The sequence below is a fragment of the Micromys minutus genome, assembly GCF_963924665.1.
Source record: "Micromys minutus genome assembly, chromosome: 32".
NCBI classification, from domain to species: Eukaryota; Metazoa; Chordata; class Mammalia; order Rodentia; family Muridae; genus Micromys; species Micromys minutus.
This window is the reverse complement of record NC_137967.1, coordinates 15,882,701-15,906,832: the sequence shown is the minus strand read 5'-3', so window position 1 is coordinate 15,906,832 and position 24,132 is coordinate 15,882,701. Positions and strand designations below refer to the sequence as shown.

The 24,132-nt window shown below is 47.4% G+C and overlaps 1 protein-coding gene across 2 annotated transcripts; it reads left to right on the top strand.

The window, feature by feature from the left end:
• Window positions 1-16,731: 16,731 nt before the first annotated feature.
• FBXO27 (F-box protein 27) lies at window positions 16,732-23,804 on the top strand. Of its 2 annotated transcripts, none has more exons than XM_080908304.1 (6): window positions 16,732-16,856; window positions 17,119-17,499; window positions 19,430-19,541; window positions 19,654-19,749; window positions 20,777-20,912; window positions 22,624-23,804. In XM_080908304.1, the coding sequence occupies exons 2-6, from the start codon at window positions 17,145-17,147 to the stop codon at window positions 22,765-22,767; spliced, it is 843 nt and encodes a 280-aa protein (XP_080764430.1). In that variant the 5' UTR covers window positions 16,732-16,856; window positions 17,119-17,144; the 3' UTR covers window positions 22,768-23,804. The 2 variants fall into 2 exon arrangements, with proteins under 2 accessions (XP_080764430.1, XP_080764429.1); XM_080908303.1 differs by lacking the exon at window positions 16,732-16,856 and adding an exon at window positions 16,910-16,985.
• The last annotated feature ends 328 nt before the right edge of the window (window positions 23,805-24,132 follow it).

Here is a 24,132-nt window from a genome sequence, read left to right as displayed (position 1 = left end):
CATGCCACTTCCTCCCAAGATAATTCCATATACACCCCCAAGAAATAAACTTTCCCCTTTTAAAAATAAGTATAGTCGGACAGTGGTGGTGCATGCCTTTAACCCCAGCACTCAGGAGACAGACAGGGAGATCTCTGAGTTCGAGGCCAGCCTGGTCTACAGAGTGAGTTTCAGGACAGCCAGGGCTACACAGAAAAACCCTGTCTCAACAAGCCAACAAGCAAATGAAACCCCATAAAATCACTCTCTTAGCTGAGGAATTACCAGTGTCTGGTAATCGATGGAATTACTTTTCAGTGACTTTTCTGAAAGGACGGTTTCAGTGGGCCAGTGCGGTTGGGCACGGTACCCCACGGTGAATCAGTTCCTCCGAGCTGCCCCTCAGTCTAGCACCCGGATGCTGTCTTGTGTTCTGTTTGGATATTCCAAGTAGACCGGAGTCCTGCTGGCTACGGATAGCCGGGCTCCCCGGGCTCCTCTGGGAGGAGTCTCCATGCTGTTCTCCCTTCTTCACCTCACCCAGTCCTGCTTTCATAAGCCACTCCATGGCTTCCATGTGGCTGTCATTGTTATTGATGGTTACCATAGCGCTGAGAGTGGAAACCACTGCCGGCAGCACACTAGGCACACGCTCTTCCTCTTCCGCTGAGGTATCCCATGAGCCTCTGGGCCACAGTTCTCATCTTTAAAGCGTGTCTTGGGAAATAAAGATGGTTCAGCATATAAAGGCCCTTGCTGGCAAACCCGATGACCTTAGTTCCACCCCTGGACCCACCCATGTGGTGGGAGGAGAGACTTGAGTCCCCAAAATTGTCCTCTGACTTTCACATACACACTGTGGTTCTTGAGAACTCTTGCCCACCAGTGCACGCGTGCATGTGCACGCTCATATTCATACTCATACTCACACACACACACTTGTTCACACACACACTTTTACACACTCATTCACATTCACACACACTCAAATTCATAAAGTATAACTTAAAAATAAATAAGTTAGGTGTGGTAGTTCACACCTTTAGTCCTAGCACTTGGGAGACAGGCAAACCTCTTAAGAGTTTGAGGCTAGCCTAGGCTATGTAGCAAGTCCCAGGCCAGACAGAGCTACATAGCGAAACCCTGTCTCAAAGAACCTCATATATTTTATCAAGGGAGGTATCTTGCTAAGTATCCCAGGCTAGCCTCCAATTCTTTCTGATCCTGAAGGCCAGAATCACCGTTTCATGCCCCGCCCCACCCTCCTTTTAAAAAATAGGGTCTGGGTTTGGAGAGATGTCACCCTGGATTAGTTACTTTTCTGTTACTGTGATAAAAGAACAAAAACAAACAAACAAACAAACAAAAACAAAAACCACCAGGGTCCAAGGCAGTGTGCTGAAGAAAGGGTTTATTTGGGCTTATGGTTCCTGAAGAGTAAGAGTCTGTCATGGCAGCAGGAACTGAGAGCTCACACCTCAAACCCGGAATGATATCTGCCTTTTAAACTGTCAAATATTGTCTCCGGAGGTAGTACTTCCACCAACAAAGCCACGCCTCCTAAATATCCCACCAACTGGGGACGGAGTATTCAAGTAAGTCTATAGTGGAATGCTCCTTTTTGTTTTTGTTTGGTTAGGGTGCTTTGTTGTTTGTTTGTTTTTAAGACAGGATCTCTCTGTGTAGCCTATGCTGTCCTGGAACTCATAGAGATCCACCTGCCTCTGCCTCCCAACTGCTAGGATTAAAAGAGTGTGCTACCACTGTTGGGGCAAGGAAAACAGTATTATTCAAATTTCCACACACTTCTATTCCACAGCCCAGCACCCTTATGCCTCAAGGTAGTCAGAGCTAATACCCTTGGTTTTCTCTCCCTCCCTCTCTCCCTCTCTCTCTCTCTCTCTCTCTCTCTCTCTCTCTCTCTCTCACACACACACACACACACACACACACACACACACACACTCCACCGGCTGTCTGAAGGTTGTGTACTGGAGGATACTCCAGGTTCCCAGCTTTGTGAGCTGTCACTCATTCAGGGGTGGGTTCGGTGATGTCTTTGACTCATCCCTGCTCCTGAAAGTAACTCCAATGAAACCCACGGAATCATGAGTTGGACTTTGTTACTATCTGTACTTTGATTTGTCACTGGTTCTCTATCTGGGGTGAGTAGATGTTCCCTGATGTCTCCCTAGGATTAGTGTCATAACAGCCCCCCACTCCATGATGTAGGTACTATTCAGGCTGTAAAATTCCACACACAGGCAGCACCACTGACCGAACAAAAACAAAGGCCTAATCCATCCACAGTGGCTGTTCCTGATTGTCACCCTGACTATATCTGGAATGAACCACAATCCAGAATTGGAAGGCTCACCTTGAGGCTGAAAGATACAAGTTTCTGATCTGGATCTTGGCATGGACATCTTGAGGCATATGAATTTTAGGACACTAAAACTAAGAGATCTCTGAGTTCAAGGTCACCTGGGACAAAGCAAGTCCTAGATCCCGGTTTGGTGGTACACACCTTTAATCTGGGACACACCTTCTGTTTGAGACCTACATAAAGACATTGGAAGAAGGAAGGCATGCTCTCTTCACCTGCTTGCTTTGTGGGACTGAGCAAGTGCTAGATCCTTGGACTTCCATCCACAGCTGCTGCTGACCACTGTTAGGGAGTTGGACAACAGACTGTAAGTCACCAACAAATTCCCTTACTATATAGGGACAACCCAGGAGGTCCTGTGACTAGAGAATCCTGACTAATACACCATCCAAGTCTATAGTTCCAAGAAAGTCTCTAAAAGTACAAATTTTGGTTTCTCTGCTTCTGTTGTGCCATTTGTGGCTCATTGTTCTTGTTAACATAAGTATGTCAACCCAGGATGTGGTTTTGTGGTTAAAAGCTCACCCCGAGTAAGACTGTACTACACAGGGATCCCAAACCCCTGCCATAGTTACCAAATGCCTAATAAAGATTTCTATTGGCTTAGACTTGCCTCTGAGTAGTTGTCTCTAATGGGTACCCCACAAGTGTCATATACACCCCTAGCACCCCACTTCTCGATAAACTCCAACTCTACCTCACTATGGTTTATTTTCAAATTCTTTTATGCAGCACAATCAAGAATCCCAGGTCCATTCGGGTAGAGCTCGAAATTAACTGCACCATGGCTGACACAGCCCCTCCCTTGACACCTCCAAGAGCCCTCCGTGGCACTGCCTCCCATAACACCTTTTTCTGATTCTCTGACTTGAAGAATCTATAAGTCTATTTTCCATTGATATGGCAGAATACATAAGGCTAGGCATTTTACAAGGAAAATATCTGTGGGCTGAAGAGACAACTCAGTGGTTAAGAGCAATGGCTACTCCCTTAGAAGACCCAGGTTCAATTCCCACAACTGCATGGTGCCTCGTGCCAACTGTAATTCCAGGTTCCAGAAATTCAATGTCCTCTTCTTGCCTCCACAGGCACCAGGCACACACGTGGTACACAGACATACATGCAGGCAAAATACCAATACACATATAATTTTTAAAAAGAAAAAAAGTAAAACTGAAGGGACACTTATATCTAGCTCTCCTGCTAGCAGCATCTCAAGTTGGCATAGCGCAGCTAATCTATCTTTCTTTAAAGCTACTAGTTTAAGTTAAGGAGCACCCTGATACCCTTAACCACAGACCAAAGGCCCAGTCCTTACAAACCAAGGTCAAATTCAATCTCCCCACTGAATCTGGTATGACGAGGTCGTAAGAGGGTTCAACTCCCCTGGAACTGGAGTTATGGGTGGTTGTGAGCCAAACTGTGGGTGCTGGGAATCGAACCTGGGTCCTCTGCAAGAACAAGTGCTTTTAACCATTACCATCTCTCCAGCCCCTTGGAAAGCATTTTTTTTTTTAATTTTTAAAGTATTTTTAAATGATCAATGTATTTGTATTTTATTTGTCTTGGTGTTTTGTGTGCATGCACGTCTGCGTGGTGTCTGAATCCCTGGAACCAGACTTTGCAGACAGTTATGAGTTGTCAGAGAGCATTTTTTAAAACAGGCAAGAGACAAGCTTTAACCCAGGAACTAAATTGGAAAAGCATTACCAGTCCTAAAGGTCATGGAAAATGCTCCATTCAGGAAAGAGTGTCCCCAAGTGAAATCACTGCCGCTCTGGAGTTTTGGGGGGTTTTTTTTTGTTTGTTTGTTTGTTTTGTTTTGTTTTTGTTTGTTTTTGTTTTTTTTTCTTTTCTTTTGTTTTGTTTTGTTTTTTGCCCCTAGAACCCCAAAGTAATCTTGAGATTCTCAGTTAGTTCATTGACTTCTGGGAGAGTCCTGCTATGGTGACCAAGCAGATGGGTCCACACCCTTGACACCTAGGCAAAAATCGGGAATTGAATCTTTCAAGCTGAGGTTTACTCAAAGGCTGGCGGTGGCGATCGGGAGATAAAGCAGAGCGTCAGCACTGGGCTGGGATGTTTGTGATCCCTATGCACACGCCCCTTCCCCCTCCTACGGAATGAAGAGCAAGTGTGCTCTCACAGTATAGAATATAAAGTCCTGCAGGGCTGGAGAGTTGGCCACATGGATAAGAGCACTGGCCGCCCTTGCAGTAAGGCTCACAGTTGGCAGCTAACTCCAGTTCCAAGAGAGCTGATGCCCTCTTCTAGTTGCTAAGGGCATTGCAAGTGTGTGGTGCTCAAGCTGGTAAAAAAGCTATCAGTCGCGTGATTCTTTATTATATTGTTCCTAGCATTATAGCCCTCGGTCCTCCAGGCTTAAGGGAGTTTGGGGATCAGAGAAGGATGGGGGAGATTGGCAGGGTTATAGATGAAGCTGGCCGATTGCAGGGATATAGATATTTGAATTGGCCCCCTTTGATTATGAGACTGAAAACGTTCACTAGAATAAAATCACTGAGAGATCCAATTTCCTTCCGGGTTCTATCTAATTCCTAAGACCTTGTAGAGACCTTACCAGTGGCCCCTTTCCCTTTGAATGCAAAAGAAGTCATGAGCTAGTGTTCAGTTTGACCCAAAAGGTTTGAACCATTTTGTACGTGGCTCATGGTGAGGTGCCCAGTCAGAGAAGCTCTGAAGTCTGGCGATCTGTGTCATAAGTTGTAAATGTTACGGTATCCAAGGCAGGGATCCTTTTTGTGGAGGAAAAACCCAAATGCCGAAGAAAAAGTGTCTTCAAGAAAGCAAAAGTAGAACTTCCGGGGGCCCTGTGGGAAGAGCAGGGAGGAGCCAAGCCCCATCGGTAAGTCGGATTGGTCCCTTTCCATGAAAAAAAAATCACACCACGGGATGATCCGAACCGGAGTCACAACCCAAGCTGCCATACTCCTTGGAAACAGAGTTGGGTTTTCTTTAAAAGCTAGGACGTCACCCTGGGTCTGACATGAGTTCCTATTTAAATTAGACAGAGATAGCCAATGAGAGAGAGGGAAGCGCAAGGCCGTTGCATGAGGCACTCCCACTTCCGAAGAGTTCTTGCGTGTGCTGCCCAAACGAGACTTGGGTGATCGCTCAAAATTCGTTGGAGTTGTCTCAATAGATCACGAGGGCTTAGTACTGATTGGTCTAAGGGTGCTTGGATTAAAGGTCACCAGAACTCCTGATGCCCGACAACACCAAGTTCTTGTCTCATGGGTCCTACGAATGAAGCATGTAATCAACGTAATCAAGGGCAAGTGCAAAAGTAATAGGTTTATTGGATGGCAGGGTTGGGGTGGAGCACAGGGGATGGGGGGGAGATAAGGGGTAGGGCGTATGGGGTTGAGAGGTAGGAGGGACTGAGAAAAAGAGTTCCGGAGAGCCATGGCGAGGTATCAACTCAGTTACCAGAGCAACCCAACAGGGGACATCCTAACCCGGATGTTCTGACTTTTTGTCTGGTGTTTTAAGGAAGGGCTGCGAGGGGCTGGAGAGATGGCTCAGCGGTTAAGAGCTCGGGTTCAGTTCTTAGCATCCACACGGCAGCTCTCAACTGTCTGTAACTTCAGTTCCAGGGGGATATGACACCCTCACATACAGAGACAGACAGAAACACAGACAAAACACCTAGATATCTAGATAAGAAAAGGCTTTGAGAGAGAGAGAGAGAACGGGACTGAGTGGCTGCCAAGAGGTGCACAGTAGGGCTTTGCTCAATTTTGGAAGCCAGTGTCCTCAGATACAACAGTCGAATGTGAGGTCTCAGGGTACCTTGCTGGTCGCCTAGTCTCGGGATTTAATTCCTTGTCTCACTATCACTAAGGCTGAGGACACCCAGGCCGGCAGAGGGGAGTCAGCAAAGGTGCTGTTGGCATAGATTACAGAGACGGTCTAGCAACAGATTACAGAAATAGTTTAGCAACTGGGGGACACCCCACCCCCACCCTGTGCACCCACACACACAACCTGTCCAAGTGGGACCCAGTTCTTCCCCAGCCGCTCTGGTGTGACTAATTTGCAATCAATCACATCTAGTACTAGAGAGTATGAACCCAGCCAGCCTGAACCTGTTCTAGGTACACGTGCACACTAAGGAGAGAAAAGAAAAACCTCTATTGATCAGTCCGTGCCTATACATGACTAAGCATGATATGATAAGACCTACACCCCACACCTGGAAAAAAGGCAGGGGTCCTGGCCAGAAAAAAGCAAAACTAAAACCAAACCACCCACGCGACACCCCTAACAAGCAACACTTCTACAGGTCCTACCGGAGAATTTCTAGATAAAATCTTTTGCTGCCTGCTATCTTTTCTTTATTCTTCCCTTCCTTAAACAGGAAGAAAAAAGCATCTGTGACCCAGGTGAGTGGGAGGGGCTGGGCTGGGAGGTGAGCCCAGGGGGTTAGGGAAACATAACTGTCATTTCTGACCTTGATACCTACTTGCATTCTGCTCGCATTTGCTTCCAACATGGACACACAGAGAGTGGGGGAATCCAGTAGGGCCAAGTAGTTAGTGCACGCCATTAATCCCAGCGCTGAGGAGGCAGAGGTGGGCAGAACTCTGGGAGTTCGAGGCCAGCCTGGTTTATAGAGTTAATTCCCGACACAGCCAGAGGTTTCCCCCACACACACTCAAAGTGGGGAACTGTAACTGTTCCGGCTGGAATAAATGTATCCTAATGAGACCCTTGTGTCTCTCATCTATCAGACCAGGAACATAGACCCCAGAGAAATGAGCATTTCCTCAGGCATCTCATACTGCAAAAAAAAAAAAAAAGCCGCAGGCAGAGGGGAACCTTGTCTCCATGGAGAGATTCCACAGAGCTCTAACACCGCGTCAGACCACCTTCCAGGAAGAGCCTGAAGCACAGGCAAGGCTGAGTTAGCCAGGGCTGGGCCACACCTCGACGCAGACTGCTTGAATGTGTGGATCTCTTGGCCTCTGCTTAAATTTTAATCTCGCTTCAAGGCTCCCAAAACAGACTTCAGTTTCACTGGATCTTTTGCTTGCCTTTCTCCCAAATGTGGCCACATTGAATAAATCGCCTTTTTCTGCTTTGTATTAAGAAAAATAATGGGGGCTGAAGAGATGGCTCAGTGGTTAAGAGCACTGACTGCTCTTCCAGAGGTCCTGAGTTCAATTCCCAGCAACCACATGGTGGCTCACAACCATCTGGAATGGGATCAGATGCTGTCTTATGGTGTGTCTGAAGACAGCTACAGTGTACTCATACATAAAATAAATAAATAAATCTTTAAGAAATGAGTTTAAGCCAACAGAAAAGTCTGGTGACTGTGCTGGGTGTTCAGAGTCCCAGTATGGCCCCAAGTGTTTCTTAGGGTAAACTTTTAAGCACAAAAATCATATCCTGGGTTGACAGACTTCCATTAACAATAGTTAAACAGAATTACAGAAGCCAAAAAGCAAGGTTCAAACTTTCCCACAATGGACTTTGATGGATCCGGCCTCTGCTTTCATTTTTGTCATGGGTGCTGTCTGCATGCTGAGTTTTACAGCCTGAATGGTGCTTCCACCATGGAGTCAGTCTGGGGCCATGCTATAAAAAGTAGTGGGAAGGGTTAGAGGAGGAACCATCTAGGCACTGCAGAGAGATTGCTGGGTTTGTACACAACTCTCTTGTTTGCTTTTCTTTTGAGATAGTCTCGCATTGTAGCCCCTAGATGCTCTTGAATTCACAGCAATCCCACTGCCACAGCTTCCTACGTGCTGCAGAATTACCTGCCTTAAGTCTAGTTATATAACAGAAGGCTGAGAAAAACGCATCTTGGAAGATGGTGGTGAAGAAAAGCTTAGAAGTGGTACCTGGGGCCCCTCACAGAGCTGCTTTTGTGACTCCTCCCATGGTCCTTGTTGGGAAAGGCCTGCCTGGTCTCATGACCCCTCTCCAACCTTTCTAGCTGGTGTCGCAAGAAGCAGACCGTGAACGTGGAGGAGAAGGGTCCGTGGCCAGATCTGCTGGACAGTGGCAGTGTGGAGACTCCTGTCCCTGACTGGTGAGTGTGGGGGCAGGAATTGCTGGGTCCTTAGTTTATCTGGCATGAACAGGGATGTAAGTTCAATCTTCAATAGTGGGGGGGGGGAATCAATGTCTGCTAAATTTTTCTACACGATACCCAGGGATATTACAAAGGGACATCTCTGGAAAAAAGGGAGGAGGAAGAGAAGGAAATACCTTAAGCACATGGTTCTCAAGGGTCTCTGTAATTGTCAAATATTATAAAATATTTTTCATTTTGAGGGCTGAAGACATGGCTCAGCAGTTAAAATTGATTGTTGCTCTCCCAAGGGACTTGAGCTTGGGTCCAAGCACCAATGGCAAGTGGCTCACAGCCAGCTGTAACTCCAGCTTTAGTAACTCTACCTCCCTCTTCTGGCCTCACCAGGAACTGCATGCAGATGCACATATCCGCGGAGAGAGATTTTCTTGTTGGTTTCCTTGTTGGTTGGTTGGCTGGTTTTTGAGACGTGGTTTCTCTGGTAGTCCTGACTGTTCTGGATCTCTCTGTGTAGACCAGGCTGGCCTCAAACTCAGAGATTCACCTGCCTCTGAGTCCTGGGATTAAAGCTGTGCATTACCACTACTCTGCTATTGTGGTCTCACTGTACAGCCCTGGCTGGCCTGAGCCTCACTCTGTAGACCAGGCTGCTTTGAACCCACAGACATCTGTCTGCCTCTGCTTCTTAAGTGCTGGGATTATTTACTATATTAAAATTTGTAACTAAAAATAACTTTTTTTTCAACTTATTTTTAAAGTTGCAAATACAATACAATAAAATAATAACCGCATGCTGAAATTAACCAGACCCAAATCTTTAAAAATCGTTTTTATTTTAAGAAACCTTGGAAATATATGTCAGCATCACACATCTGTCAGTCGCACTGTAATAACTTTACTATTTTTGCCTCAAGTGCTTCTAATCTTGTTTTCGTTTGGTCTTTTTTGAGGCAGAGACTCTTGTGTAGCCTTGGCCTGCCTGGCACTCACTGTGTGTCAACCATTCCTCCTCCAGCACACGTACCACACTCACTTTGTTTCCGATTGTGGAATTCCTCCTCCACAGCTGCTGAACCACAGGTTGGCTTAATGGTACCGGAGAGTATAAAACGTTGTAAGTCCAGAACTTAGTTATCATGAGCAAATCTTAACCTCCATGGCCATTTATATCCATCTTTATGGCCATCCACCCAGGGTGACCTGATGTCTTTGTGACTGTTAGGTAAACCTTTTGGAATGTTAACACAAAACGCTAGCCCCCACCAACCAAAATGCTAAGACTCCAGATAGCATCTGAGGCCTGTAGCTGAGATTCCTTGCTTGTCCAAGCTAGGCTTACCTGATGTGTCCACCCAGATATTTCAGAGGTGTCTGGGTATACGGTTTTCTTTTTATAAAACTTCATGGAAGATCCAAGTGGTGGTTTGCCTCCCACCTACTACTTGGGAGGCAGAAGCAGGCAAATCTTTGAGTTTGAAGCCAGCCCGGCCTATAGAATGAGTTCCAGGAGAGCCAGGGCTACACACAGTAACCCTGGCATGAGAAAAATATGGCATTAATGGAAAACCTGTATCTGAATCCATGTTCCTGGCCGTGGACATATTTAGCTCTAGAATAAACTGCTTTTTGTTCAGGTGAGAATTGTGGCTTTGTATCCACTAGCTGTGTTTCTGGTTTGTTTTGTTTTTGAAATGGGAGCTAGCCTAGAACTCCCTACATAGCCAAGGATAGCCTTGAATCTGTGCTCCCATTGCCTCCCATCTCCTTAGAGCTGTGGTGACAGGCACATACCACCATGCCCACGTGGTGCTGGAATGATGCCAGACCTTCTTGAAGGCCGGGCAAGGACTCGACCATTCTCAGCAGGGACATGGCAGCTCATGACTGTCTGGAACTCCAGCGGGTGCCAGGGGATCCAGCTCGTAAGGCAATAAATCTGTCTGTCCCCTGCAGGTCCAAGGCGTGCACATATGCACACACATGAACATTCAACACGGAGAAAAAATAAATTAACCTTAAAAATAAATATTTTAAAAGGTAGATAGTTTTAATTAAATTGAATAAATAAATAGTAAAAAAAGTAGATGGATAATAGATACATAGGTAGATAGATAAATACATACATACACACATACATATACACATACATACATAGATACATACATACATACACACATACATACATACACACATACATACACACACACATACATACATACATACATACATAGACACATAGATACATAGAAGATAGAAAGACAGTTTGGGCTGAGCTCTACAGTAGGCCCTATGCACAAAACCACACAGGGGTCACTGAGGCTTAAAGGTCTCTTTCCTTATGTCTGATGAGAAATAGTAGTCCAGTTCCCCAGCAGTCCTGAGTGAGCCACAAGTCTCCTCTTCGTTAGTCATTTCACGGAACGATCTGTGACATGGCCAATCTCTTTCCTGTTCTCTGTTCCGTGTTCTCCGGTCTTGCCCATCTCTCTGCTCAGCGCCTCGGAACTCTGCGTTGTAGAGCGAGGTGTCACTGGGCTCTAGAGCTGGAAGTAAAAGCCACTAAGTCTTTAAACTAGATCAGTCTGGACTGTGTCCTCTGACACCTCCTACGAGAGACATAGAATCCTAAGACAAATGGCGCCAGTTGTTCAGCAGAGACTTTGTGAGCATGGGTGACTTCCCAAGCTGCACTCACCATATTACTCCTACCAAGTCCCCAAAGTTTCTCAAATGACCTCAGCTTCTTCTTTTCTGTTTACTCTGGTTCAGTTCTTGTCTGGTTTCTTTTTCTTTCTTTCTTTTTGACACAATGTAACCCAGGTTGGCCTAAAACTGTCTCTGAACTCCAGACAGGTGGAACCCGGTGTTCTCCTGCTTCATCTTCTGAAGTGCTGAGACTCCAGGAGTCTGGGACCACACCAGACACTACTCATTGTGGTCCTGATCTGTACAGACATTTTTTTTTTCTCCAAAGCACAGCCCCTAGGTAATTCCAGGAACTGACCTGACAAGGATTGCTTCTAAGAAGAGAACTGGGGACTAGAAAGGGGAACATTTATACTTTAATACTTTTTGTTTTATTTCTTATAACAGTTAAAAAAATAGATATTTTTTGAGACAGGGTCTCACAGTGTAGCCTTGGGTGTCCTGAACTCACTGTGTAGATCAGGTTGACCTCAAACCAAAATGGATACCGCTCCCTTGTATTTTAAATAAAATCCACTTTATTTTTATATAAAAAAAGAAACTCAGGGCTGGAGAGATGGCTCAGTGGTTAAGAGCACTGGCTGCTCTTCCAGAGGTCCTGAGTTCAAATCCCAGCAACCACATGGTGGCTCACAACCATCTGTAATAGGATCTGATGCCCTCTTCTGGTGTGTCTGAAGACAGCGACAGTGTACTCACATACATACAATGGATAAATTGATCTTTTTAAAAATAGTAAAGTATCGACAACGTCTAGATTAAGGAAACTGGTGGATAAAGGTGTGTGGGTAAAGGTGCTTGTTGCTCCGTGATCTGAGCACTACTCCCAGTTCCCACATAAATGTAGAAATCGAGAATCAACTCCCACAAGCTGTCCTCTCTGGCATCCACAAGCTTGTGCTCGTAAGCTGGGGAGCTCGGTGAAACTTCTACACCACTGCTCAGGTAGGAAGAAAGGGTTATTCAGGATCAAACTGCCAACCAATGCTATCACCCCGCAAGGCCCAGAAAGAGAATTATGGTGCACAAGCACGGAACCTGGAATTGATTTCCTAATTCGCCAGCACCTTCTAATTCACCAGCACCTTCAACTACTGAAAACCTCCAAATCCTCTCTCTCCTGGGAGCTCAGAGAATATAGAAGGCCCATGGTGGAAACTATATTTCAAACTTAAAGAAAAAAAATGCCTTTGATTATCTTGATCCATCCATTGTGACTGGCAATGAATTAGGTGACCCGATAATGCAAAGGTTTCTACAATTTTGGGTGAAGATAAGAAAGACGGTTTTGCTGGCCTGTTGCTCTGAGTATCTCTCTCTGGACAAACTGATGAAAAAAAAGAATGAGCTGAAAAAACTGAACGGCTCCAGATGCAGACAAGCTTAGGTTTCTTAGAGTGCCTTTGAAGAGAATCTTCTCTCCAGCAGCCATTAGAGCTCTGGCTGCAGAAAATCAAAAATCAAAAGCTCTCGTTATAAGGCTTCCGAATGACAATGAAAAGTCAAGTCTCAGCAGTTAAAGTAAGGGCTTTTGTGGCAAAGAAGAGGATCCTATAACTTGGGTTGGGGATATGTGGAAGGACCCTGTTGAAGCTGAAAACTTTGAATCCTCAGATTCTGTAGGATTTACCCCACCGGAGGAAGTAGTACCCTCAGCCCCACCCCTCGAAAGACTGCCTTTTTCACACAAGGAAATTAATACTTTATTGTCTGATAAACCAGCAGTGGCTCTCTGAAGAAAATGCCAGACAAGACAATACTGATGTTCCTCAAGGCCACCAATAGTTTCTTCTAGACCCATAACCAGAGTCAAGACAAAGCAAAACAGTCCCCTAAAGGGGAAGTAGGAAGTGTAGCCCATGAGGAAATGCGCTACACTACTAAGGCGCTTAGTGAGTTTGCTAATTCATTCAAGCAGAAGTCTGGGGAATGTGTGTGGGAAGGGATTTAGGGGTGTGGGATAATGGTGGAAGGAACATAAAACTAGATCAAGCTGAGTTTATTGACAAGGGGCCCTCTGAGTGGAGATTCTAGGTTTAATATGGAAGTTCACACAGTTAAAAACGGTTTTGACAGTTTATTTGAATGTTTGGCTGAAGTGTTTATCAAAAGTTGGCCTTCAGAAAAGGAGTTGGAGATGCCTGATATTGGCTTGGTGTTGACAAAGGGATTTTAAGGCTCAGGGAAACTGCAATGCTAGAGTGGATACGTTGTGTATTTAATCTTGCACAATGGGAAAGCCCAGAAGATATGTTCTTCACAAATCCTATAAGACACAACTGGTGAGAGGGGCACCAGCACATTTGAAAGGTTTTGTTTTTGCTCTTTTCCTTGTGCCAGACCTTAGGGTTGGAGATGCTGCTGCTGAACTGGATGAATTAGATGCAATGGGTTTAATTGGGCCCCGAGGTAACAAGGGCCAAGTGTCAGCATTGGATCGCCAGAGACCAGGTGATGGTAGTTATCATAATGGACAGTGGAGACAAAACAGTGTTTATAATGACATAGCCCGTAATGGCCAGCACAGGAGAGGTGAAATTTATAATGGCTCGTTCAGACCTTTGGTACTGGCTGATCAGTCATGGTGTTTCCAGGCCTGAGATAGATAGGAAGCCTACTGAATATCTGTCTGATCTGTATAAGCAGAAAAATTCTCAAACAAATGGAAGAAAGGCTACATTGGATGGTGGCAAAAGGCATTATGAGCCAGTAAATCAATTTCCAGACTTGAGTCAGTTTGCAGACCCAGAACCCTTTGAATGAAGGGGTGGCCAGGTTCTTCCGAGAAAGGATCTTGATAAGACATCTAAAAGTTTTGCTGTTAGCATTTCTCCAGTTCTTCTCCTACGGCCTTTTACAAGGGTAACAGTGCACTGGGGGAAAGGAAATAACCAGGCTCTCGGTGTCTATTGGACACTGGTTCTGAATTGACACTGATCCCAAGAGACCCCATTACATCGGATCCCATTACCGATGGCTGTGAGCCACCATGTGGTTGCTGGGAATTGAACTCAAGACCTCTGGATGAGCAGTCGGTGCTCTTAACCACTGAGCCATCTCTCCAGCCCAACCAACGAAACTCTTATAAGGACAACATTTAATTGGGGCAGGCTTACAGGTGCAGAGGTTCAGTCCATTATCATCAAAGTGGCAACATGGCAGCATCCAGGCAGGCATTAAAACCCACACCCACCTAATAGTGCCATTCCCTGGGCCAAGCATATTCAAACCACCACACAGTCTTAAAGGGGGTGGGGGACTCCTAGTAACTGCCAACCCTCTGTAATACGGAAAAGAGCGACGTGGGTTAACTAGTGAAAGAACATCCCACACTGTCTTAGGGTTCTCTAGAGTCACAGAACTTACAGCGTGTCTCCACACTTAGGGAATTTATTGTAATGACTTAGTCTGTAGTCCAACTAACACAACAGTGGGCAGCTGTGAATGGGGGAAGTCCAAGGACCTAGTAGTTGCTCAGTGCCACGGGGCTACTTGTTTGAGCTGGCCTTCTGTGGAAGTGGATTCCAACAGATGTGCTGGCAGATGAGTGCAAGCAGTCGTTAAGACCGTAGTCCTAGCTGCCTGGGAGTCAGTCTTCTGCCAGCAGCCTTCAGATGAGGATGCGGAACCCTCAGCTCCTCCAGCTCCTGCCATGCTTGATGATAATGGACTGAACCTCTGAGCCTGTAAGCCCGCCCCAATTAAATGTCATCCTTATAGGAGTTGCCTTGGTCATGGTATCTGTTCACAGCAGTAAAACCCTAACTAAGACAAACGGGGTCTCACTATAGAGCCCTGGCTGTCCTGGAACTCACTCTGTAGAACAGGCTGGCCTGGAGCTCTCAGAGATCCACCTGCCTCTGCCTCCTGAGCACTGAGAATAAAAGTGTACACCACCACACAGACCTGACTGGTTTTCTTGTTCCCCCCCCATATTCTAACGTGCACCTAGGATTAAGAATTATGAGCCATGACAAGGAGAAAACCTACCCCTGCTTTGCCAGGTTTTGATGATACAACATGGAGAAGGGTTTCCGTCTGTTCTTGTTTGGAACTAGGTCTTAGACTGTAGTACAGGCTTACCTTAAACTTCAGATTTTTGCCTCTGCCTTCTGGGTTTTGAGTTCTTGATGGCTCATGATTAGTGGCCTCAGTGTATCAGCATACCTAAAGAGGATTCCCTTTTCTATCTCCACCCCCCACCAACCCTCCCCCTACAGAGAGAGAGGGGGTGGGAAGAGAAGAGAGCAGAGCAGATTGGTTTTTCCATCCTGAGGATGATCCCAGAGCCTGTCTCATGGCTACTGAAGCATTCTACCTCCGATCTCTATATCTGAGTCTCCTTTTGCCTTTTTTTCTTTTTAAGATTTATTTATTTTTAATGACTATGAGTACATAAGTGCTCTATCTGCATTACTGCTGCATGACAGAAGAGGGCGCCAGATCCCATCACAGATGGTTGTGAGCCCCTGCATGGGTGCTGGGAATTGAACTCAGGATCTCTGGAAGAGCAGTCAGTGCCCTTAACCAATGAGCCATCTCTCCAGCCCTCTTTTCACTTTTTATTTTTGAGACAGGCCCAGAATGTAAGAATCTCTTGCCTCAGACCCCAAGTAGCTGGAATCCACACTATGCCCTGGTAAAAGTTTTTAATTTGTTGCCCCAGACAGACAGACAGGTATGCACCACACATTAGACACAAACAGACACACACAGATAAAGGCTGTTAATCATGTCTGCCTATTTTACTGGCCATGTGTTTCCCTCTATAAACCAAGCTCAGTGTGCACAAGAACCCAGATCCAGTTTTCTTTGTTGACATTTAGCAGCACGCACATGACTCACTGGACAGAGCTGATAAAATAAAAGGTCTGTAAACAGGGTATGGTGACACTTGCCCGTAATTCCGGTTCTCGGGAGGAAGAGGTTCAGTGTCATGCGTGAGTTCAAAGACAGTATGGGCTCTGAGTCTCGGTTGAGAGACCCCTCTGACCTCCCCAGGCACCAGGCACAAACATGGTGGAGACAAACGCAGGCAAACATCCATACACATAAAACAAAATTCAAGAAGTAATTTTTAAAGAGCCTTTAGTCCTAGCACTTGGGAGGCAGAGAGGCAGGTAGATCTCTCAGTTTGCCTACCCAGTGGGTTCCAGGGTTCCAGGCCAGCCAGCCCTACAAAGTGAGACCCTGTCTAAAAAAAAAAAAAAAAAAAAAAAAAAAAAAAATCTGGATGGAGCTAGACCCACCTTGGAAGGTCATGGTTCTAAGAGCCTCGGTTCCTCTTCTATGTTGTGAAAGACAGAGATGTGCTAACTTGGCGAAGACTGAAACAGTAAACTTTAGCTTGATGCTTCTGGTTAGTGGGGTTTTTTTGGTTCTTTTTTTTTTTGTTTGTTTGTTTTGTTTTGTTTTGTTTTGTTTTGGTTTGGTTTTGGTTTTGGTTTTGGTCCTCTAGAGCCTGCTGTAAATCGCGGATGACTGTGTCCGGGATTAAAGGAGACAGGATGACAGGACTGTTTAAGACGTTTAGGGGTGGAGCCTTCCACTTGGATGCCTACCCGAAATAAGAGTTGTTACCAGATGCCAGGCGTCCACTGCGGATTTAGGGTCACTCCAAGTGTCGGATTTGTTGTGGAACGGCTAAGACTGTGTCAGAGCCCTGGCTTAATCTGTGTCCCCCGGTGGAGTCCAACCCTGTATTTGGATAGCCGGAAGAAGGTGGGGTCTGGAACTAAAGGGTTGGACATTCTGTGAATCTCAGAGAGGTCTCGCCTGGGAACGAGCATTAGACAGAGCTAAGGCTTATGGGGTCCTCCGGGAAGCGGAAGGGAGCTGGCAGAGGTGCAGGTGATCACCAGCGGGCTGGGAGGAGGGGAGGCTTTGGGGACAGCGAGGCTGCGAGGGGCGTGGGAGGCAGCGGGTGGCTCCGGGTGAACGGCTGCAAACTGCGCGTCGCTAACATCTGACTCCTCTCTTGCAGTCCCAGCCAAGCAGGCCGCTCCGACCATGGGTGCTTGGACTTCCCGGACCCGGGTCCCCCCTCCGGAGCCCGATCCCCAGAAGGTCCTGGACCTGAGCCGTCTGCCCCCGGAGCTGCTCCTGCTGGTACTGAGCCACGTGCCCCCGCGCACGCTGCTGAGGCACTGCCGCCGGGTCTGCCGCGCCTGGCGCGCCCTGGTGGATGGCCAGGCCCTATGGCTGCTGCTGCTGGCCCGAGACCACAGCGCAGCGGGACGCGCCCTGTTGACGCTGGCCCGCCGCTGCCTGCCCCCCACCGGCGAGCACACGCCCTGCCCGCTGGGCCAATTCTGCGCACTGAGTCCGCTAGGACGCAACCTCATCTGCAACCCCTGTGGCCAAGGTGAGGCGCTGCGAGGGCGCGGCCTAGAGGCAGCCGAGGGGCGGGGCCCCAAGAAGGCCAATGAGCAGAGCCAGGAAGGAATCGACCGGAAGGGATCAAGAGTGGGGTCGCGGGATAATTGATGGGTGGGGTGGGGCCGTATCCACAGAAGGAGAACTCAAGGAAGCGGAAGAGGGGCGGAGTCAAAAGATAATCAATAGACGGAGTAAGGACGAGACCATGAAGGAACCAATAAGAAGGGAAGGAGGCGGGATCACAGTGGACATTAAGAGGCAGGGTTATAAGAGAACCGATGGATGGCACGGTGGGCTGAGACTAGAAGGAAATCTGTGAGAGGGGATAGGGCGGATTTACAAGATATGTAATGGGCGGGGCCTAGAGGTAAGGGGCAGGCCTACAGATGAAGGGACGGACTAGAAGTGAGGTCACACTTGACCCGGTTAGAATTACTGGAAGGACCTCACCTACTTAAGGGAACTTTGGAGGGGACCAAACTGCATATCTTCTGAGAGACAGGATGCACAGAGAGGCACCAAAGAGCAATTAAATTTAGCACACAAGGGCTGGAGTGATGGCTCGGAGGTTAAGACCATTAACTGCTCTTCCAGAGGTCCTGAGTTTGAAAGAATTAAAATTTTAAGTTGGCCCCACTCACCCTGCCTTGAGGACAAGTAAGTCTCAAGGCTGAGAATAAAAACCGTAGACCACCTGGTCTCGATAAGGTCTGGCTCCACAGTCCTGAGAAAAACAAGTATGAAGGTCAGTGTGCCCCAAAACAGGGTGGCCTATAGTTGAACCATGTCCAAAATAGGCAGAGTGTGCCAATTTAAATGAACCAATAAAATTGCTATGCGCCTGTTGCTAACTGCTTATGTGATTTCCCCTATAAATACTTCTCCCCATGTGAGTTCGGGGTCGACTCCTCTATCTCCTGCATGAGATACTTGTCGTCCTCAAAGCTCTGATCTAAAATAAACCTCTTGCCTAATGGCAGCAAGATAGGCTCTCTGTGAGTTCTTGGGTCCGAGTTCTCCCAGTACCTGAGTGAGGGGCTTCCCCAGCTCGGGGGGGGGGGGGGTCTTTCAAGTTCAATTCTCAGCAACCACATGGTGGCTCACAACCATCTGTAATGGGATCTGATGCCCTCTTCTGGCGTGTCTGAAGAGTATAGCTTACAGTATACTCATAGATAAATAAATAAATCTTTTTAAAAATAGTTATTCATTAACAAAATCATCACATAAGTATCTTTTGTTTAATTGGCTTTTACACTTAAAATTTTTATGTTTATTAATGTATATGTGTGCTTGTTAGGGGGTCAAAACTGATTCCCTGGGACTGGAGTTTCAGGAGGCTTGGAAGCTGGGAACTGACCTTAGTTCTAAAAGAGCAGTTCCAAGCTTTTTAAATTGTCTTAGTGTTTTCGTTTTGTTTTGTTTTGTGTGTTGTTTTTGCGGGCTCAACGGCTAAAAACACTGGCTGTTCTTCCAAAGGACCTGAGGTCAGTTCTAAACACTCAAGTAGGGGGGGCTCACAACCGTCTGTAACTCCAGTCTCGGGGAGACTGGCCTCGGAACGCCCCAGGCACATACATGATACAGACACGGACTCTTAATTTTTAGAATGACATCTGTGTGTGTTAAAGGGCTCAAGCCTCACGGTGCCGGTGGCGGGTCACCCTGGTTACCGTCAGCTCTTCCCTTGTATGTTTGAATGAAGTCTGAGGGTTAGACTAAAGTTTTCCCACTGAGCTATCCTGTCTACTCTGGTTTTTAATTCTCTCAAAAGGGGCGCCTGGGGGGAGGTGCAGTGCGGCTCGAATTCCACAGCAACCCTAAAGGCCCCAGGCATCCCCGCTGAGCCTCCACCATCCCCGCTGAGCCCCCGGCATCCCAACTACTGCGATGACTCCCACCGTTTCCCTTTGCAGAAGGCCTGCGCAAGTGGATGGTGCGCCACGGTGGCGACGGCTGGGTGGTGGAGCAGAACAGGAAGCCTGTACCTGGGGCCCCCTCACAGACCTGCTTCGTGACTTCCTTCAGGTGAAAGCCCCGCCCCACCCTACCCCAAAGGGCCAGAGCCCTTGAAGAAGGCCTGCCGGTTCTCACGACTGACCGACCAACCAACCAACCAACCGCTGTCTCACCTTCCTAGCTGGTGTCGCAAGAAGCAGGTCGTGGACCTAGAGGAGAAGGGTCTGTGGCCGGAGCTGCTGGACAGTGGCGGAGTGGAGATTGCTGTCTCTGACTGGTGAGTCTGGAGACGGGGAAAAGCCTGTTAGTAAGCACTTTGGGCCCATTGGCACACGCTTGTAATCCCAGCACTTGGGATGTTGGGGAAAAACAATTATAAGAATCTCAGGGTGGCGTAGGTGAGCTCAAAACCAGGTGTTACCAACCTGACCGTCAAGTGTATCCAGATGCTTGCGAGAGTGTCAGCTCCCTGTACAGAGTTTTCATTGGAGCTTCCTGGATTAACTGGCCAATCAGCGGCTTGCCCCTGAGGTTGACCACAGCCTCCAGGCCAACTGACATTAACTCCCAGCCCTAAATTGCACTATGGCTCTCTCCAAAATGACCACATTTGGCCCAAGACTCTCTGTGGACCTGGTCAGTTCTGGTCTTCAATCAAGGTGGTTGACTATTTACTGTGACTTGGGTCTCCAACAAAGACACTCCTGGTTGGCATAGCTTTGCCGCAGAACCAGAGATCATCTGACTGCATTTTACTGGGGCAGAGACAAGTACAGAAACTGAGGATCGAACCCGGGGCCTCATGCATGCTAGGAAAAGCCTCCACCGCTAGATGCCCCACACCAGGTCTCTTTGTACTTTTATTTTGAGGCAGAGTCTTACCACGTTGCCCAGGCTTGGCCTTGTACTTGAGACACTCCTGTATCAGCCTCTAAAACAACTGGAATGGCATGCCCAGGCCTCCCGGCTCTGCCAGCCCAGTCAGGGTTATAACCCAGTGCCCTGGCTTTTTAGCTTTTTTTTTTTTTTCTTTTGAGACAGGGTCTTGCTATGTAATCCTGACTGACCTGGAATTCTCTGCAGGTCAGACTGGCCTCGAACTCACAGGGATCCACTTGCCTCTGCCACCCCACCCAGCAACGCCCAGCTCCTTCCATGGGTTCTGGGGTTCAAACTCAGGCTGTCATCATTGTGCGGCAAGTCCTGCACTGACTCAGCCATCTTGCCAGCCTCATGAGACCCTTGTGAGGAACTTAGTCTGTGCCCACAGGGAGGTGACACATTGAGACCTCCCCTTCCCACAGGTGGGGAGCTCGGCATGACAGTGGCTGTAAGTACCGCCTCTTTGTCACGCTTCTTGATAAGCACCAGAACGTCTTAGAGAAGTTCTCAGCTGTGCCCGACCCCATTGAACAATGGAACAACGACATCTACCTGCAGGTGAGTCACTGACCCAGGATGGCTTCTCACCGGCTGGGGATTGGCTGGTAGAGCTTTGATGGTCTCAGCAGCAGTTTCTCGCTCGCGCTCTCTCTCTCTCTCTCTCTCTCTCTCTCTCTCTCTCTCTCTCTCTGGGTTGTTTTTGTTTTTATTTTTGTTTTTTGAGATGATGTGGGTGTTTTGTCTGCACACCAGAAAAGGGCATCAGATCCCATGGGACTACCATTAGAGTGTGAGCCACCATGGGGTTGCTGGGAATTGAACTCAGGACCTCTGGAAGAGCTGTGAGTGCTCTTAACCGCTGAGCCATTAAAAAAATTTTTGTTTTTTAATATGTGGTGTGTGTATGTACAAGTGTGTGTGTGTGTGTGTGTGTGTGTGTGTGTGTGTGTGTGTTATATATGAGGGCTGTGCCTGTTCATGTGTATGTAGAAGGCAGAAGGATGAGTTATATGTCTTTTTTTTAATTAATTAATTTATTTATTATATGTGAGTACACCAGAGTATATATTCAGACACACCAGAAGAGGGCATCAGATCCCATTACAGATGGTTGTGAGCCACCATGTGGTTGCTGGGATTTGAACTCAGGACCTCTGGAAGAGCAGCCAGTGCTCTAACCACTGAGCCGTCTCTCCAGCCCAGTCATATGTCTTTCTCTTTTACCCTCTGCCTTAGTTTTTGAGACTGTTTCTCCCTGAATGAGGAACTCATCGATTGGTTAGACTGACTGGCCCGTGAGCTGTGAGGACCCACCGTGTCTGCCTGTCACTAGAGTTAGAGATATAAACAGATCACCACAATCAGCTCGTACGCAGGTGCTGGGTACTAACTTGGGCTCCTTATAGTTGTGTGCCAGGCACTTCATCGCCTGAGCCGTTCCCTGGCCTCGCCCTCTCATGTCTTAGGAGTCATGGAGAAAGCTGGGCTAGGCAGTTCCGGCTCAAGTCTCGACTGTTCAAACGATAGCGTTCAGACTGTGTTGAAGGGCAGGATGGTTGTGGTGGGTGATCATGACAGTTGGCCGTGTGCCCGCCCTGGGGTGGCCATGATTTGAGGAATCACTGTTTCAAAGCTCCTGCATGAGCTATCTGGGCCACTTTACCCTGAGATTCTTCACATCATGGCCGCCACAGGACAGTCAGACTTCTTCCATAGCGGCTAGAGCTAAAGGAGCCAAGAGAAATAAGCTTCCGCTTATTTCTAGAAGTCATGTGACTAGACCTGTACTGACTCATTCACTTCTGCCATCTTTTTTTTTTTTTTTTTTTTTTTTTTTTTTTGAGACAAAGTCTCATGTAGCCCAGGCTGGTCTCAAACTTACAGCGTAGCTGAGGCTAGCCTTGAGCTGGTTCTCACTTCTGTCTCCCAAATGCTGGAGATAATTGCAGGTGTGTACAGCCTCACCCAGAATTTCTGCCACATTCTTGATGATAAATCCTCTTTTATTTGGATGGGTTTTTTGTTTGCTTATTTGTTTGTTTGTTCTTTCTCTTTGAGACTGTTTCTTACTATATAACCCAGCTGTCGAGGACTATGTAGCCTGAGCCTCTAACTTCCCTTCCTCCCACCTCAGTCCCCTAAGCCTGTAATGACAGGAGCTTGTCACCACACACAGCCTCAGATTCCCCCTGCTAACGGGAACTTGGCAAGATTTCAGAAGGGCCATCATCTGGGAAATCACAGGCTGACTGACTCCTTCTACCCCCAGGTCACCCATGTGTTCTCCGACATCAGGAGGGGCGTTCGTTTTGTGTCTTTTGAGCACTGGGGCCAGGACACACAGTTCTGGGCTGGCCACTATGGGGCCAGGGTGACGAACTCCAGCGTGATCGTGCGAGTCCGTCAGTCCTAGTCAGAAGACTGACATTTTGGCAAGAGGATCTGACTGTGCCTTCCTGGGGCTCTCGGCTGGAATCCCTCCCGAGTCAAGCACTGTACAGCTCTGGCACATGAAACTCTAGGATCCAGTGAAGAATCCTGCTTGGTCTTGTTTTCAGAGTCTGAAACACTGAAGTTCTACATCAGACCTACCTATTGCTGCTGTTTTAGAGCGTGAATGCGAGGGTGTGCGGGTGCCTGGATGCATGTGTGTCTGGATGCATGTGTGTTTGGATGCATGGGTACCTGAATGCATGGGTACCTGAATGCATGGGTACCTGAATGCATGGGTACCTGGTGTATGGGTGTCTGGATGCATGGGTGCCTGGTACATGGTGTCTGAATGCATAAGTGCCCGGTCCATGGGTACTCAGTACATGGGTGCCCCAATGCATGGGTGCCCCAATGCATGGGTGCCCCAATGCATGGGTGCCCCAATGCATGGGTGCTCTGGTGCAGAAACGCATGGGAGCATGCTGGTCTCAGTCACAAGCTGCCTCTATTTCAGTTTGATCACCCTCTGCCCTGTCCCCAATATTGATCCCCCACTCTTCTTTGAGACAGGGTATTCTAGCTGGCAACAGCCCTCCTGCCTTTGACATTCATGTGCTCGAACCCCAGGCACACACCAATGCCACGCAGCTTTGAGCAGTGCCGGGGGTGAGCCCAGGGTTTAATGCATGCCAGGCCACATTCTACTGTCTAAGCAACAACCCCCAGCATCCCTTTGGGTCATGTCCTGTTTCTGCCTCAGGGACTTTCTTTGTCCCTTCCCTGAAGCCCTCTACTTATGGCTGAACTCAGAATTTATGGCTAGCAAAATTCCAGCTCCCTTGGGTAAGGAAGCAAAGCTTTCTTGGCTGCAACCAGGCCTCCTTATTGATGGGTGTCAGGGTATATCTGTCCACAGGTTTCTCCAAACCATTAGGAAGTGCCTAGAGCCCAGGCCCTGATCATCAAAGATGTCTATAAGTGTGTAATATTTAAAGTTATTTTTCATTTTCTCAAACAATGAGAATAATACATTGGCAATATTTATCTGCCAATCGTGTTATAATAAATTAATTATTTTACCTAAACTGGTTCATGTCTTTTTCTTTGTTTGTTTTGGTCTTTTTAAATGCTTTATTCGATTATTATTGTGGTTTTGAAACAGGATCTCACAATGCTCCCCAGGCTAACCTGGAACTCACTGTGTATGTAGATTAGGCTGGACTCAGATAGCTGCTCGTGTGTGTGTGTGTGTGTGTGTGTGTGTGTGTGTGTGCCTTATGTACTTGGTGGTGGTTTCTGTATACCACAGCAAGCACATAGAGATCAGAGGACAGCTTGGGGGAGT

Bases quoted from the DNA above. Each gene is read 5' to 3' on its own strand.
- FBXO27 (XM_080908303.1), top strand. From the start codon at position 16,943: ATGGGGTCCTCCGGGAAGCGGAAGGGAGCTGGCAGAGGTGCAG. The intron at 17,500-19,429 runs GTGAGGCGCTGC...TTCCCTTTGCAG, and splicing joins CTGCAACCCCTGTGGCCAAG to AAGGCCTGCGCAAGTGGATG. The intron at 20,913-22,623 runs GTGAGTCACTGA...TTCTACCCCCAG, and splicing joins ACAACGACATCTACCTGCAG to GTCACCCATGTGTTCTCCGA.